Source organism: Elgaria multicarinata, chromosome 7 (assembly GCF_023053635.1).
Source record: "Elgaria multicarinata webbii isolate HBS135686 ecotype San Diego chromosome 7, rElgMul1.1.pri, whole genome shotgun sequence".
Lineage (NCBI taxonomy): Eukaryota > Metazoa > Chordata > Lepidosauria > Squamata > Anguidae > Elgaria > Elgaria multicarinata.
In genome coordinates, this window is record NC_086177.1 from 75,877,873 (window position 1) to 75,891,075 (window position 13,203).

The 13,203-nt window shown below is 41.0% G+C and overlaps 1 protein-coding gene across 1 annotated transcript in view; it reads right to left on the reverse strand.

Annotated features, from left to right (window-relative positions):
- Positions 1-6,375: 6,375 nt before the first annotated feature.
- Positions 6,376-13,203, reverse strand: part of UBE2W (ubiquitin conjugating enzyme E2 W) — a 29,005-nt gene continuing 22,177 nt past the window's right edge. The window contains exons 5-6 of the mRNA XM_063130843.1: positions 10,040-10,115; positions 6,376-8,038 (exon numbers count right to left, since the gene is read on the reverse strand). Coding sequence (XP_062986913.1) covers positions 8,025-8,038; positions 10,040-10,115 — 90 coding nt within the window. The 3' untranslated portion in view covers positions 6,376-8,024. The remainder of the gene's footprint in view (positions 8,039-10,039; positions 10,116-13,203) is intronic.

Genomic DNA, 13,203 nt, shown 5'->3' on the forward strand with positions numbered 1-13,203 from the left:
ATGTCACATCAAACCTCTAGAAGAAAAAGCCATTCTAATTTTTCAAAAGCCTTCATTGTGTCAAGAGATTCAATTACATATGACATCATTATATTTTTTAGTACTATGGTGAATTATGTTTAGAAGTCTCCTAATGGGGTTGGCAACGTGCCTATTTTTTATGAAGCCCAATTGATCTTAGAGTATACATTTAGGAGCCAAATTGTTCAATCTCTTTGCCAGAGTACTGGTGAATAATTTACAATCGTGATGTAAAGGAGTAATAGAGAGTATGGGCTATTTAAATCTTTCGCAGTTTTGGAATTAAGATTATTCTTGAGGTTTACTAGAAGAGGGGGCTGGAATATCCTCCAAAATGTGATTAAATATTTTTAGCAGTTAAGACAACAACTGCTTCTCAAAAACTTTATAAAAGTTTCCAATATAACCATCGTTCCTAGGTGCTTTGTTATTTTTCTAGTTCTTTATGACATTGTGTAGTTCCTCAGAATGTTTGGTGTTCATTTCCAAAAAAATTAAGTTGAACTTTTATAAATATTGTCATATTTGCATTATATCTGGAGAAAGTAGAATTATTTTTATAAGATTTCTGAAAAATTGTATTTATTTTTTTCTATAGTATATTCTTTCTGTTTTTCATTATGATGATTATTTTGTTTTCATGTGTAATTTGCTAATAATTTTGAATTTGTTTCCAATTCCATATATTTGATTTGTGTATTGTAAACTTAGGTCTAATAATGTTCATTCATTCCTTTTTCCTGTCAGTGCTTGTAAAGTGTACCATGATCTGGATCTTTTGTGTTAGGCTTCAGGAAATTTTATTTCCTGCAGCAATTGATTTCTTTTATTCTCCTATGTTTTCCTTAGTTGGCTCAATTCGTTAATGCAGTGTCCTCTAATCAGTTTTCATAGCATCCAATATTGTCACTGTAGTGACATTTGGTGTGTCATTTCCCTTTAAGTAGGTGTTTTTATTAGTCTTTGGGGCTATTTATCTCGAGTCCTTTCATAGCAATTTTATTTTATTTCCATGTGTATGCTTTGGGTTGAGGTTGACCTGTTCTGATTATTGCTGAGACAGGGACATGATCTGAAATTCTTATATTTCCCATGTCAGAGATAATGATTTTTGAAGTTCAATCATCAGAGAATAGAGTATAATTTATTCTAGAGTATGTGGAGTTCCTATGTGAAAAGTAATAATAATCTCTTTCACTTCAATAGCATGTTTGGCTAATTTTTCTTAGGGTTTCCAAAATGTCCATTACATTTCTGTTAGGCTTTGTCTTTGTTATCCAGCTTCTATTCAATACTTCATCTGCCACTATGTTAAGATCACATCCAAGTATTACCCCTCTTTTGTAAAAGGCGTCTAAGATCTGTAAAATAGTCTAGAGAAATTATATAGGATTGACATTCGGGCTAAAAATAGCTGCAATTGTCAATTTCTCTGTTCCTATGTTTCCTTTAACAAAATATATATTGACCTCTTAAGTTTCTATATGTGTCCAAGGCGATGCAGTTAATTATTTTTGCTATTACGATTAAAATTCCACGGGCTTTTGAGGAGTTGGGAGCTCTGTATAAATCTGCCACACTTGGATAATTAAGAAACTTTGTTTTTCTGATTAATCTCCTGTAGCATAATGACATCCAGCAGCTCTCTTTTGAGCAAATTTTGAATCCTGTTTCTTTGTGGGGAGGGTACCCAGACCATTAACATTAAAGGAGAGAACCTTAATGCCGAACATTTATTTAATTTCTATTATTTTACATTTATTTAATTATTGTATGGAGCTGCACTCAACATATTATATTGGGTTGTCATTGTGGGGGTATATACTTAAGTATACACTTAAAATCCATTGTTATCGACCTTAAGTGTATACCCCACAATAACAATAAAAAACAAAACTATTATTAACAACACCACAACATAACTTATTATCCCCATTTTTACTGCCCAAGAGACACCATAGAGGCTCTCATGTTCTGGGAGTTATTCCCTGAACTGCCATAAAGTAAGGGAACATGAGGGAAGGGCAATTTCCAAAGAACATTCACCATGCTTTTCATTGTAAGCTTATTGCTCCATATAATTAAAAAACATATTAAACTATAACACTAAAAATAAGTCTGTTATTATTGAATATTAGTCACTTTCAAAAGGAGTCTTGACTTACTGTCTTGTGCCTCTTCCAGATAGTTCCCAAAGTCCTGTGTTGATCATTGTCTTTTACTTGGCTTTAGTTGTTAGTGTTGAAAGTGTTTATAGCAGACCTGGGTCCACGTTTCTTGTTTGGTTGTTCCCATTCATGTTCCATGATTTCAGTGTTCTATGCTGTTTCCTCTGTAGCTGGCTGATTCCTTGGATGTTGTTGAAGTTCTGGCTCCAATGAAAAATCAATGTACAGAAATCCACTTTCTTCCAAGTTGATGCCGAGTATATTTTTCCTTCCTTGTGTACTATTATTTTCATTCAGTATCCCCATCTGTATCTGATTCTGGCCTTGCAAAGCTGAGGGCCCTCCTTTTCTGAAAGGTCCCCAGGCAGAGGTCTTGAAATATTTGGAGATGTGCCTCTTCTTATTCTATTTTCCTTGTCAGTCTACTGGCTTCCAAAATGGCTACTTCTTGTAAGTCTTTAGTCAGGCGAACTATATCATGAGGCCATGTTCCTGGTGGTAGCTTTACAAATAAGCCCTCATGATATAGCTTGCCTGACTATGATATAGCTCTTTGTCAGTTTGCATGAAGACCAAATCAGGGGAAATTGTTTTAAGCCAGTTGGTAAGAAATAATGCCCTATTATCTCCTTCAGTTTTCTTTTAAGGCTCAGATATGAATATTAGCCCAACAGCTTCTGCTTTCCAGAGACTCCTATGTCTGCATTGAAATAAACCTGACCTAGCACTGTCTTTTGATTCTTTAGACCAAAACTTCATTAGCTGTATTCAAGATTTGCATCAGAGTATTTCTGATATCTGTCACTTGATCATTAACTAGCTTGATATTTTGGTTCTAATCCTGGCAAAATTGTTTGATTTGGTTAGCTATTGTCATGTTTCTCAGAAAGCTCCTGCTTTCAATGGGAGACAAATGATGAGGCCTGCTAGGTAATCCACAAAGCTTTTATTAAGCAGCAAACATCTCTTCTACCTGAAGAGAGACTAATCTCTTGGAAACTTCCCCAAAGGCAAAACTATGCAAACTAAGTGAGACAATTGTCTGAACAAGGAGAACAGGAAGCCCCTTCCCAGATGCCTGTAACTTCAGAGAGCCTGGTGCAGAGGCAGGTTCTGGCGCAACCCTAGTCGGACCGACTTTCTCACGCCTTCCTTCTGCTCTGTGTGTTTAACTTCCGGCGGACCCTAGCATCAGCTAGCTTGTCGGGGTGCTCTCCTCCAGAAGAAAGCTCACTTCCCACTGAGTGTGTAGGATTTGGCCTTGAGGAGATAAGCTCTGGAGAGGGCTGACTCCCAGCTGGTGAATTGCCTGTGAGAGCTGGTGGCTGGCTGGTGTTTGGCGCCTCCTCCTCTAGGTTCAAATCTGATTCTGATTGATTACTTGAAACACCTTCTCCCAAAACAGGGGAAGTAGGGTTAGACATGACAGCTATGTCCACTATCTGGTCTGTCATGCCTTTCGGTGCTTTTGGTGTGCTTTTCCCATAGTCAGACTATCATTTTCCTCCTCCTTTAAGCCTCATTAATTTGCCTTGTCTTAAGGTTAAAAAAAAAGGAAGCGATGTCCTTCTTTGTTCAGCAAGGAGAACTGGTAATATCCATTGCCTCTCAACTTAGGTGTTTTTAATTTTCAACGCTGTTTGTATATCTTTGTTTGAAATGTAGATTATGAGATAGAGCTCATCATAATAACATCATTGCCACCCCGCAAAGAATTGTTAAAGATTCAAATGTAAAATTGATGATATTCTAACAAAAATATGCTGTTTGTTCCTATATTGGAACTTTGACCCTTAAGACTGGAAAGTAGCCATCACAACACCGATTTTTAAAATAGATCTAGTAAACTACAGTAAATCTAATGGCTGTGCCAAGTAAATTAGTGGAAAGCCTGTATTAGAGATACAATAATAAGCATATAGAAGTAGTCTTGCTAAGGAAGAATCAGAATGGCTTCTGCAAAGATGAGTTTTACCTCATTAGTCTGTTGTATGAGTGCCAAAAAAGCATGTAGATAGCAGTTATCTCATATCTCCCTGAGTCATGGGAAAGGATATGTAATAAATGTAATAAATAAATAAAATAAATATGTCCTCTTATTTCCTGGTGAAGGGTTAAACAACATGAAATAAGGAACAGGAATAAATGAATAGTAAGAGATGGAAGAGAGGAAGAGATTCACTCAAGGATCTGTATTGGAACTGAAGCTTTTTAAGCTGTTCATAAAATAATCTGGAGTTAAAAGTGAGCGGCGAAGTGGCCAAGTTTATCGATAATTCCAAAAATCTGAGTACATATACACTAATGAGGACTGAACAGGCAGTAACTAACAAGGAACGAGACCTTAAAGTTATGGTGGACAGCATGATGAGAATGTCAACTCATCTATGCCAGCTATGAAAAAGCAGAAATTCTTAAAGAAATGGTCAGAAAAAGAAAAAAGAAAACAAAAAACTATAATGACTTATGCAAATCTACAACGTAGCTGCATCTGGAATAGGGTTGTACAGTTCAAAAGAAAAACAGAGCTGGGAAAAGAGCAGAAAAGGGCAACAAATGATCAAGAGGCTGCAGCACCTTCCTTAGGGAAGCTTAGAACATTTGGGTCTTGGTTTAGAAAATAAGACAATTAATGGAGAGACATAACAGAAGTTTATAACATTATGTATTTCTGGAAAAAGTAGATAAATATATGTTTTCCAATGGAACTGATTAAGTTAAGGGTAGGTACAAAATGCATAATTAATGTGTGGAATTTGCTGCCACAACATAACTAGATGAGCAAGTTTAAAGGGGGTTTAGTCAAATGCATAGTGTCTATCTAGAACTATGGCTAGTTAAGATGGCCATACAGAAGCTCCAGTTCAAAGCATGCCACTGACTATCAGTTGAAGAGTGTGCAACAGTGGGAAAGGGCTACTGCCTTTGTTTCCTGCTTTTTGGCTTCCCAGAGGTATCTGGTTTGGTCCTGTTGGATCCTTGGTCTGAGCTTGCAGGGCAATTTTTAAACAGTGGCTTAGGGATGTTGCGATTCTAAAGAAAGCATTTGGCAATGAAAAAGGAAGAACAACGATGTTTTTTATATAGTGTCAGTTCCAGAATGTTCCATTTGGAATTGCCTCGTCTTGCTTTAAATTAATAACAGTATTTTTATATAACAATGAGATGGATCCAAAGTTGCCACACTCTGAACAAAATGGTCCCTTCCGTTGGCAGAGGGAATCAGAATCCAGCAGAGACTTCCTGGTGGATGAAGAGCAGGGTCAGCAATTTTTGCCAATTCTTTCTCTCACACACATACCGCTGCACCATCTCACACACTGCTCTGGGTCCCTCAATCCTTCAGGATCACTTTATGGGGGCATAGGGGGAAATCAGTGAGCATTGCTTTCCACACACAATAATCCAATTCGTGGGGGTTCCACTCTGCACAAATCTGGCTCCAACTCAATGTTATCACAGTATTTCTTTAAACACAGATATAGCATAAAGAAATCCAGATACTTTTTGCTTTTTTTGCTTATTAATTCTATTTAATCCAAACTGTGATATTTATATAGGCAAAAAAATACGTGCAACACTTAAGCATGGATTTTTGTACATTATCCTTTAAAAACACTATGCTATAGTATGGGAACAATTGCATTAGCCTTTCTGATGGACAAATTAATCTAAACTTCCAGTCATATGAAGGTGTTCCTTCACTGTGGATTAGAGAACAGATTTGACATGATTAATTATGTAAATCTGCTGTATGAATACATAGTTTTCTAACACACAATTCAAGTGAATTATGCAAGTATAAAGACACCAATTAAATATTCAGTGGTTACTGTTCATGCATACTATCAGTTTGCATACATCTCTTAATGGATTATGTTTTAATTTACAATTGAAAATATTGGCTAGAAGAAAATGGAATACATATTCCAAATCCCTCAGTATTATTTTTGGCATGAATAAAAATTAAGAAGTGATTCTTCTCATTTTGTAAAGAGGACTATGAAGAACTATACACATGTTTATATTCACAACATCTATTCATTTTTAAGAGACCAATAAAGATTCCCTCCAAATAGAAAAGATAACATTTCTTTGTTTAAAACAGCCCTACCGAATTGACAGTTTGTATTTTAGTGCCTGTACAGAACACCTTTCTTCCATTTAATTTGTACCCACCCCTGAGTTGAGCAATTATTTTTGCTTTAATTATTAGAGAAGATGCAGTGGTATGTACATATCTATAAAAAATTGTATGTTACAGTACAGCAGTAAAAACAACAACAACCACTAGAATATTCTCAGCCAATCCTGATATGTTTGTTTAACTAATCTGGTTCTTACTTTAAAAATCAAGTAAGAGTTTTACTCAATTCAGACATTCATTTATTTACTACTAGGTTTGATTTTTTTTTAGTGCAACAATAAGGCAACATTAAAAAGAGCATTGAAATAGAAAGTTTGCATATGTGTAAAGGTAGTAAGTTTATAAAAGACACATCAGTGCTTCCTAAAAAGACAGCCTAGACGCAATATCATAAAATTACATAGAGGTGAAGAACAATTCACTATTTTTAACAATTGTTTTTTTCATATAAAAAGGTAAATCTAGTTGTAGTCAGATCTTTGAAGAAAAAAACCTGGAAAAATTGCTATGGCTGTATGGGACAAGGAAGATAAGAAAAATATATATTTGTCTAAGCTTAAATAAAAAGATCCACACTTTTTTTTTTTGTCAAAACAGTTCTTCTCTGTCCAAAATGTATTTCTTCCTTTATAATACAGGATTAAAAGACAAGATAAATGTTTACAAGGTAAAGAAATAATTTACAAGAAAATATCTTCTGACAGCTTTTCAGTGAAAATATTGTTTTGTAACATTCAAATATGACATACAACACAACAAAAGAAACAGTGAACTGAAACAAAAATTTCCAAACATATAAATAAATGAAATATTGTGTAGGCAACAGGGCTCATGCTGAAGGCTAGTATGAAGTAACAGTGTGCAATCTACTTGGAAAACAGCTCTAGTGTACATATTAACAAGCCCAATCATGGACTGCAGCAAATTCAATTGTATTACTGCCATCTGTTCCCATTTCCAGAACTTTGCCTTGATTAAATCACTCTTACCCCATTTAATTCATACCTTTGCTTTAGAAATATAATACACACACAAAAGGTATCTATTTCACCACATGGATAGCATAGTACGTACCTCTCTGCTGATATAACTTGAAAAAATCTTCCTTGTCAAAACATTGACAGTTCAGTAAATATGCAATGATCTTATTAGTTCTTTAGTTAAGCATGTTTTAACTCACACTGCTAGTTTTATGATCACAGTGCACAGAATCCATAGCTAAACAATTACGTGGCTTTCAACATAAAGGTTACTTATAATCCCAATATACTTAAAACTTTTCATAGGCTCTATCATGCATCTAACTTTTCTTGTGGCAGGGGTATATGTTTCCTGATACAATCTTTTGCCGGCAATGGATGCACCAAAACCGTCAAGAAATTCATATTATTGCACAATACATGAAGACCTGGAATTCTTCCCAAAGTTTTTAAAAAATTGAAGTCTGACATTTTCTGACACCTGCATTAATACCGTATGAGTAAGAAAAGCATGTCAGTGGCATGGCCTGAACCAGCGATCAACATGCGCCCAGAATGCACACTAGTAAAAATGCAGTCAAAGGAAGTAGTCTTCATTGCCTATTTGTCACTTCCAGTCAGGAGGTTAAAGTTCAAAGACTGAATGATCAAAGTGCTCATTTTCTCAGTAGGACTATCTTCTGTTAGGAGAATCACAAAATGGTGGCATCAACAAGTATCATCTTTAAAGCAAAACAAAACAAAAAGTAATATGTAGTATTTGTGTATTGATGTCCAAAATCTATGTGGTAACACAAATTAACACATTTGACTTGTCTGTTCTATAAAGAACCCAAAAACATTATCACAAAGTACAGATTCTGGAGAAAGAGGTAACCTAATCTTCAATAATTGAATTGCTTTCTTCTGTTCAAATAAATAATGCTATGATTGAAGTATTAAAACTAAATCCTCCCCTCAGTAAATTATTCTTATATCAGAACAACAGTCCACAGGGGAGAAATTAAGGCCAAGGGGGTGGGGAAGGCAGAAGTTCTACAAAGTGGTCTCCTCTTGATGCTTTCCACCAAACTCCAGCCAGTAGATCTTATCCCTAAAGACCCAGAAGTTACCTCTAATTTGATACTCTGGGTGCTTTACTCTCATTACCCCCCCCCCCCAGCTTGCACAGAGGGCGAGGGGAGAAAGATTCACAGAAATCCCTCCTGTACCTGAGAGGTTCTTGGCCATTGGGGAGGTTCTTAGCTTTAGGGAGTAATTTGTCTCCTGCTCCATGAGTATCTCCAGAAGGTTTGGGGTGTTTGAGGGAAAGACAATATGTCCCCATATTGTCCTGGCGCTTCCACTCCTAGTGAGTAGATTGGGTTTTTTAGTTTATTGGACTCTTGGCCTTCTTTGACATACAGAACTATACCTTAAATAAAGACAATTCTGTCCATTCTCTAGTCTCCAAATAGTAACTGGATACCACTGATAGTAATTATTTCACCAATATTCTACATAGATTAATTACTGGATACCACTGATAGTAATTACTCCACCAGTATTCAACACAGAGTACATGATATGAAGTTACAATAAATCTGACCATTAGTTCATCTATCCCAGGACTGACTACTATCACAGTAGTGACTTTCCACAGTCCCAAGACTAGGGCCGTTGCTAGACGAGGTCTTAGCCCAGTGTGAGGCCCGGTCTCCCTCCTGTGCATCCAGATGAAGCACAGGGGATCCCGGGGTCAGGCCGGGCTAAGTCCTCCCTTAACCCAGGATAATCGGATGCGGTTATGGCCCGGCTTTTCTGCAGCCCCGGCCTCAGGCCGGGGCTGCAGAAAGTCTAGCAGGGTCCGTGGCTTTTCCCGGCTGCTTGCTTACGAGTAGCCGGGAGAAGCCACGGACTGAGCACAGCACTCATAGGAGCGCTGTACCCATCGGGCCGGGGGGGGGAATCACGAGGGGGGGGAGATGGGGGCCGGGGGAAAGACTGAACCTGGCAGGAGAGAGGGGGGGAGAAGAATGGGGATGGGCATCGGGGACGGGGACAGGGCCTGGTGAGCAGCGACGGGCATCAAGGACGGGGGACAGGGCCCGGCGAGTGGCGACGGGCATCGGGGATGGGGGGGAAGGAGGACAGGGACAGGGCCTGGCAAGTGGCAACGGGTATTGGGGACGGGGGACAGGGCCTGGCGAGCGGTGACGGGCATCAGGGACGGAGGACAGGGCCTGGCGAGCGGCGACGGGCATCGGGGACGGGCCTGGCGGACGGGGCGACAGGCAGGGGGAGCGGGGAACCCTTTATTTTTTTTAAAAAAAACCTACCTTTTTCGGCGGTGCGCTCCTGCGCACATGGCCCTTTAAGTGAGGAAAAACCGGAACGCAACGGGGCTTTCCCTTGCCCCGTCGTGTGTTGACGTCTGGAAAAGGGCGAAAGCGCGCGCTACCTGTAGCGCGCAGTCACCCCTACTCCTGACCGGATTATCTCGTAGGTCTAGCAAGGCCCTAGGTCTTTCCCGATTAAACCCACCACGAAAGATGTGAAAGACTGGGTATGCTCAGTAAGGTAAATCTAAACCCAGTAGTTTGCAAGCAGTTCAGATGCATTTAGTTGTATTGCTTATTAGTGAAAATTATTTAAGGATGTTATAGTACTTAAAATTTATACAGATGGTTTTGCAATTTATCTTATTATTTTTGTCGAATATTTCTTCAAGATAAAATACTTACCATGATACCACCATTTTGTTTTCTTTGGATTCTTGTTACATGTTCTTACATAAAATGAATTATCCGGTGGTCGTCTCTGTAATAAAGAAGTTTCAACAAATAAGTCTATTATATATGGGCCAAATATATGCAAGGAAAAAAAGGTCATTTTTAAAAATGTCTTAATAGTCGATGGCCAAGTTTGGAATTCATTAACTTCTTTTTTTCTCCTGAGACTTCTCTGATTTGCAATATTTTTAACTACCCCTCAATATTATTTCTTGTCTTAAATGCTGGACTTTTACTACAGCACAGACAAAGGTGTATAAAAGGTGGCTTACTTCTTACCCTACATCAAACAATCTCCTTCCTCCCTTTGAGGCAAAACTAAACTTAGGGCCTTGCTAGACCCGGCTGGATAAGCTGGCAGGGAGGCGGGGCGACGGTGCGCTAACTTTAGCGCGCGCCGCCCAGCCTCCTAGACGGCCGACGCGCAGGGACTACGGAAGCCCTGCAGCGTCGGCCATTTTTTTTTAAAAGGGGCCACATGCGGCCCGAAGACTCCGGAGAAGGTAAGTTTTTTAAAAAAATTATTAGCCCCCCACCCTTTTTTAAAGGAAGCCCCCTGCCCCCTCTTTCCCTGCCCTCCCTCCCCGTCCCGTCCCGTGTCGCCCTCCGCCCTCCCTCCCTGTCCCGTCTCGCCCTCCCTCGTCGTCCCGTGCCACCCTTCGCCATACATCGTCGTCCCGTGTCGCCCTCCCTCGTCGTCCTGTGCCACCCTGCGCCCTCCCTCATCATCCCGTGCCACCCTTCGCCATACCTCGTTGTCCCGTGTCGCCCTCCCTCGTCATCCCGTGCCACCTTGCGCCATACATCGTCGTCCCGTGTCGCCCTCCCTCGTCGTCCTGTGCCACCCTGCGCCCTCCCTCATCATCCCATGCCACCCTTCGCCATACCTCGTCGTCCCGTGTCGCCCTGCACCCTCCCCCTCTCCTGCCGGTCCAGCCTTCCCCTCCTATCTCCCCCCCCCCTGGGATCCCTGGGATCCTTACTCGCCCCGAGTAAGTGAGTAGCCGCAAAAAGCCACGGACCCTGCTAGACATTCCGCAGCCCCAGCCTCAGGCCAGGGCTGCGGAAAAGGCGTGCCATAAGCGAATTCGCTTATGGCGTGTTAAGGCAGGCTTCAGTGCGGCCTGGGCCCGGATTCCCCTGTGCGTCATCTGGACGCACAACAGGGAAACCGGGTCTCAAAGCGCGCTAAGGCCTCGTCTAGCTAGGCCCTAAATTTGCTGTATGAAACTGATGTGAAGACATCTAATGGCAACATGCCCTTACTGCAAGCCAAATTCTAAGAACTGTATGATTCTCAAGTTTGACCTTTTGCATTTTTGTACCTGTTAAATGAAACATATTACAAACCCAGAGAAACGGAGGAAGACCACAGAAGCATTTTATCCAGAAGCAAATTGCATGTTGGAAGCAGATATGCATTTGTTGTAGCAGAATCAATACCCGAGTGAATTTTTCAAAGAAAATTAGATTTTCCAGGGAGGAAAGACCATTGGATTTACTGGCAAGAATTTCCTCTTCCAACTACACCTCATGTGTGAAGAACCATCCATTACCAACATTGCCTTTTGGCAGACACAGGCCTCAGCTAGACCTAAGGTTTATCCTGGGATCATCCAGGGTTTGCCCCTGCCTGAGCACTGGATCCCCTGTGTGTCACCTAGATGAACAGGTTTGACCCCTGGACAATCCAGGGATAAACTTTAGGTCTAGCTATGGCCTTAGTTATAACGTCCACCTAGTTTTGAAACTTAAGTCTGCTATGCTTGCTGAATGTGCTTTTGCATTTGTTCCTTTTAAATCTAGATCAAAAGTGTCCCAGAGCAGACAGCATACCATACAAGTGTTCATTTGTCAGGAAAGGTTCTAACTTATTTTTTAACTTACAGAAAAAGCAAGTAAGGCAGGACATGATAAGAGGTACAGAAATGTAATAAATAAAATTAGGCATAGTGTGGAGAGAATTGATAGGGAGACATACAGGACAGACAAAAGGAAGTACTTCTTTAAACAGCACATAGGCCTCATCTACACCAAGCAGGATATTGCTGTATGAAAGCGGTATATAAAAGGCAGGAGCCACACCAAGCAGAATTTAGCACTATATAGCACTATAGTCTGTGGGCCTTCCTAGACAAGGGTTTAGCCCGGGGATCCCAGGGTCAGGCACAGGGGATCCTGGGGTCAGGCCAGGCTAAACCCTCCCTTGACCTGGGATAACTGGATCCGCTTGTGGCCCGGTTTTTCCGCAGCTGGGGGCGAGGGAATTGTGGGGGGGAGTGATGGGGGCCAGGGGGGAAAGAGAGGACCCGGCAGGAGAGATGGAGGGAAGAGCAGAGCCAGGGTGGGGAGATCGCGGCCAGGGTGGTGGTGGAGGGGGCACTGGACATGGCGAGCGGGCGAGCAAGGGGGTGAGCGAGCGGGCAAGCGGGGGGGCGAGCGGGGGGGGTCAAGCGAGCGGACGAGTGAGCAGGGGGGCGAGTGGGGGGCATCACATATTGTGGGGGGGAAATCGGGGGCAGAGGGAGCGGGGAATCCTTTATTTTTAAAAAGAACGACTTACCTTTTCGTTGGTGCGGTCCTGCGCACATGGCCCCTTTAAATGTTTTTTAAAAATGCAGGACGCGACGGGGCTTTCCTTTCCCTGTCGCGTCTGACGTCTGGATAGGCGCGACGGCCCGTGCTAATTGTAGCACGGGCTCGCCACGCCTGAAGTCCGGATTTAAAGGTAGGTCTAGCAAGGCCCTGTGTCAATGGGCCCGAAAAGTTGTCAGTGCACTTTAATACTGCTATAAAGCAGTAGTGTGGCTTCTGCCTTTTATATACCACTTTCATACTGCAATATCCTGCTTGGTGTAGATGAGGCCATAGTCAATGTATCCAATCCACTATCACAAGATGTAGTAATGGACATCAGGTTGAATAGTTTTAAAGGGGTATTAGATAAATTCATAGAGGATAAGCCTATAAATGGCAAGCAGTAATAATAACCTCCAGAATCAGAGTCAGTAGGCCTCTCAATAACAATTGCTTAGGAGTGGGAGATTGCTACTGCACACAAATTTAAAGGAATTTCAAAGAAAGTTGTCAGTGCAAAATTGCTAAGTACAATTCAT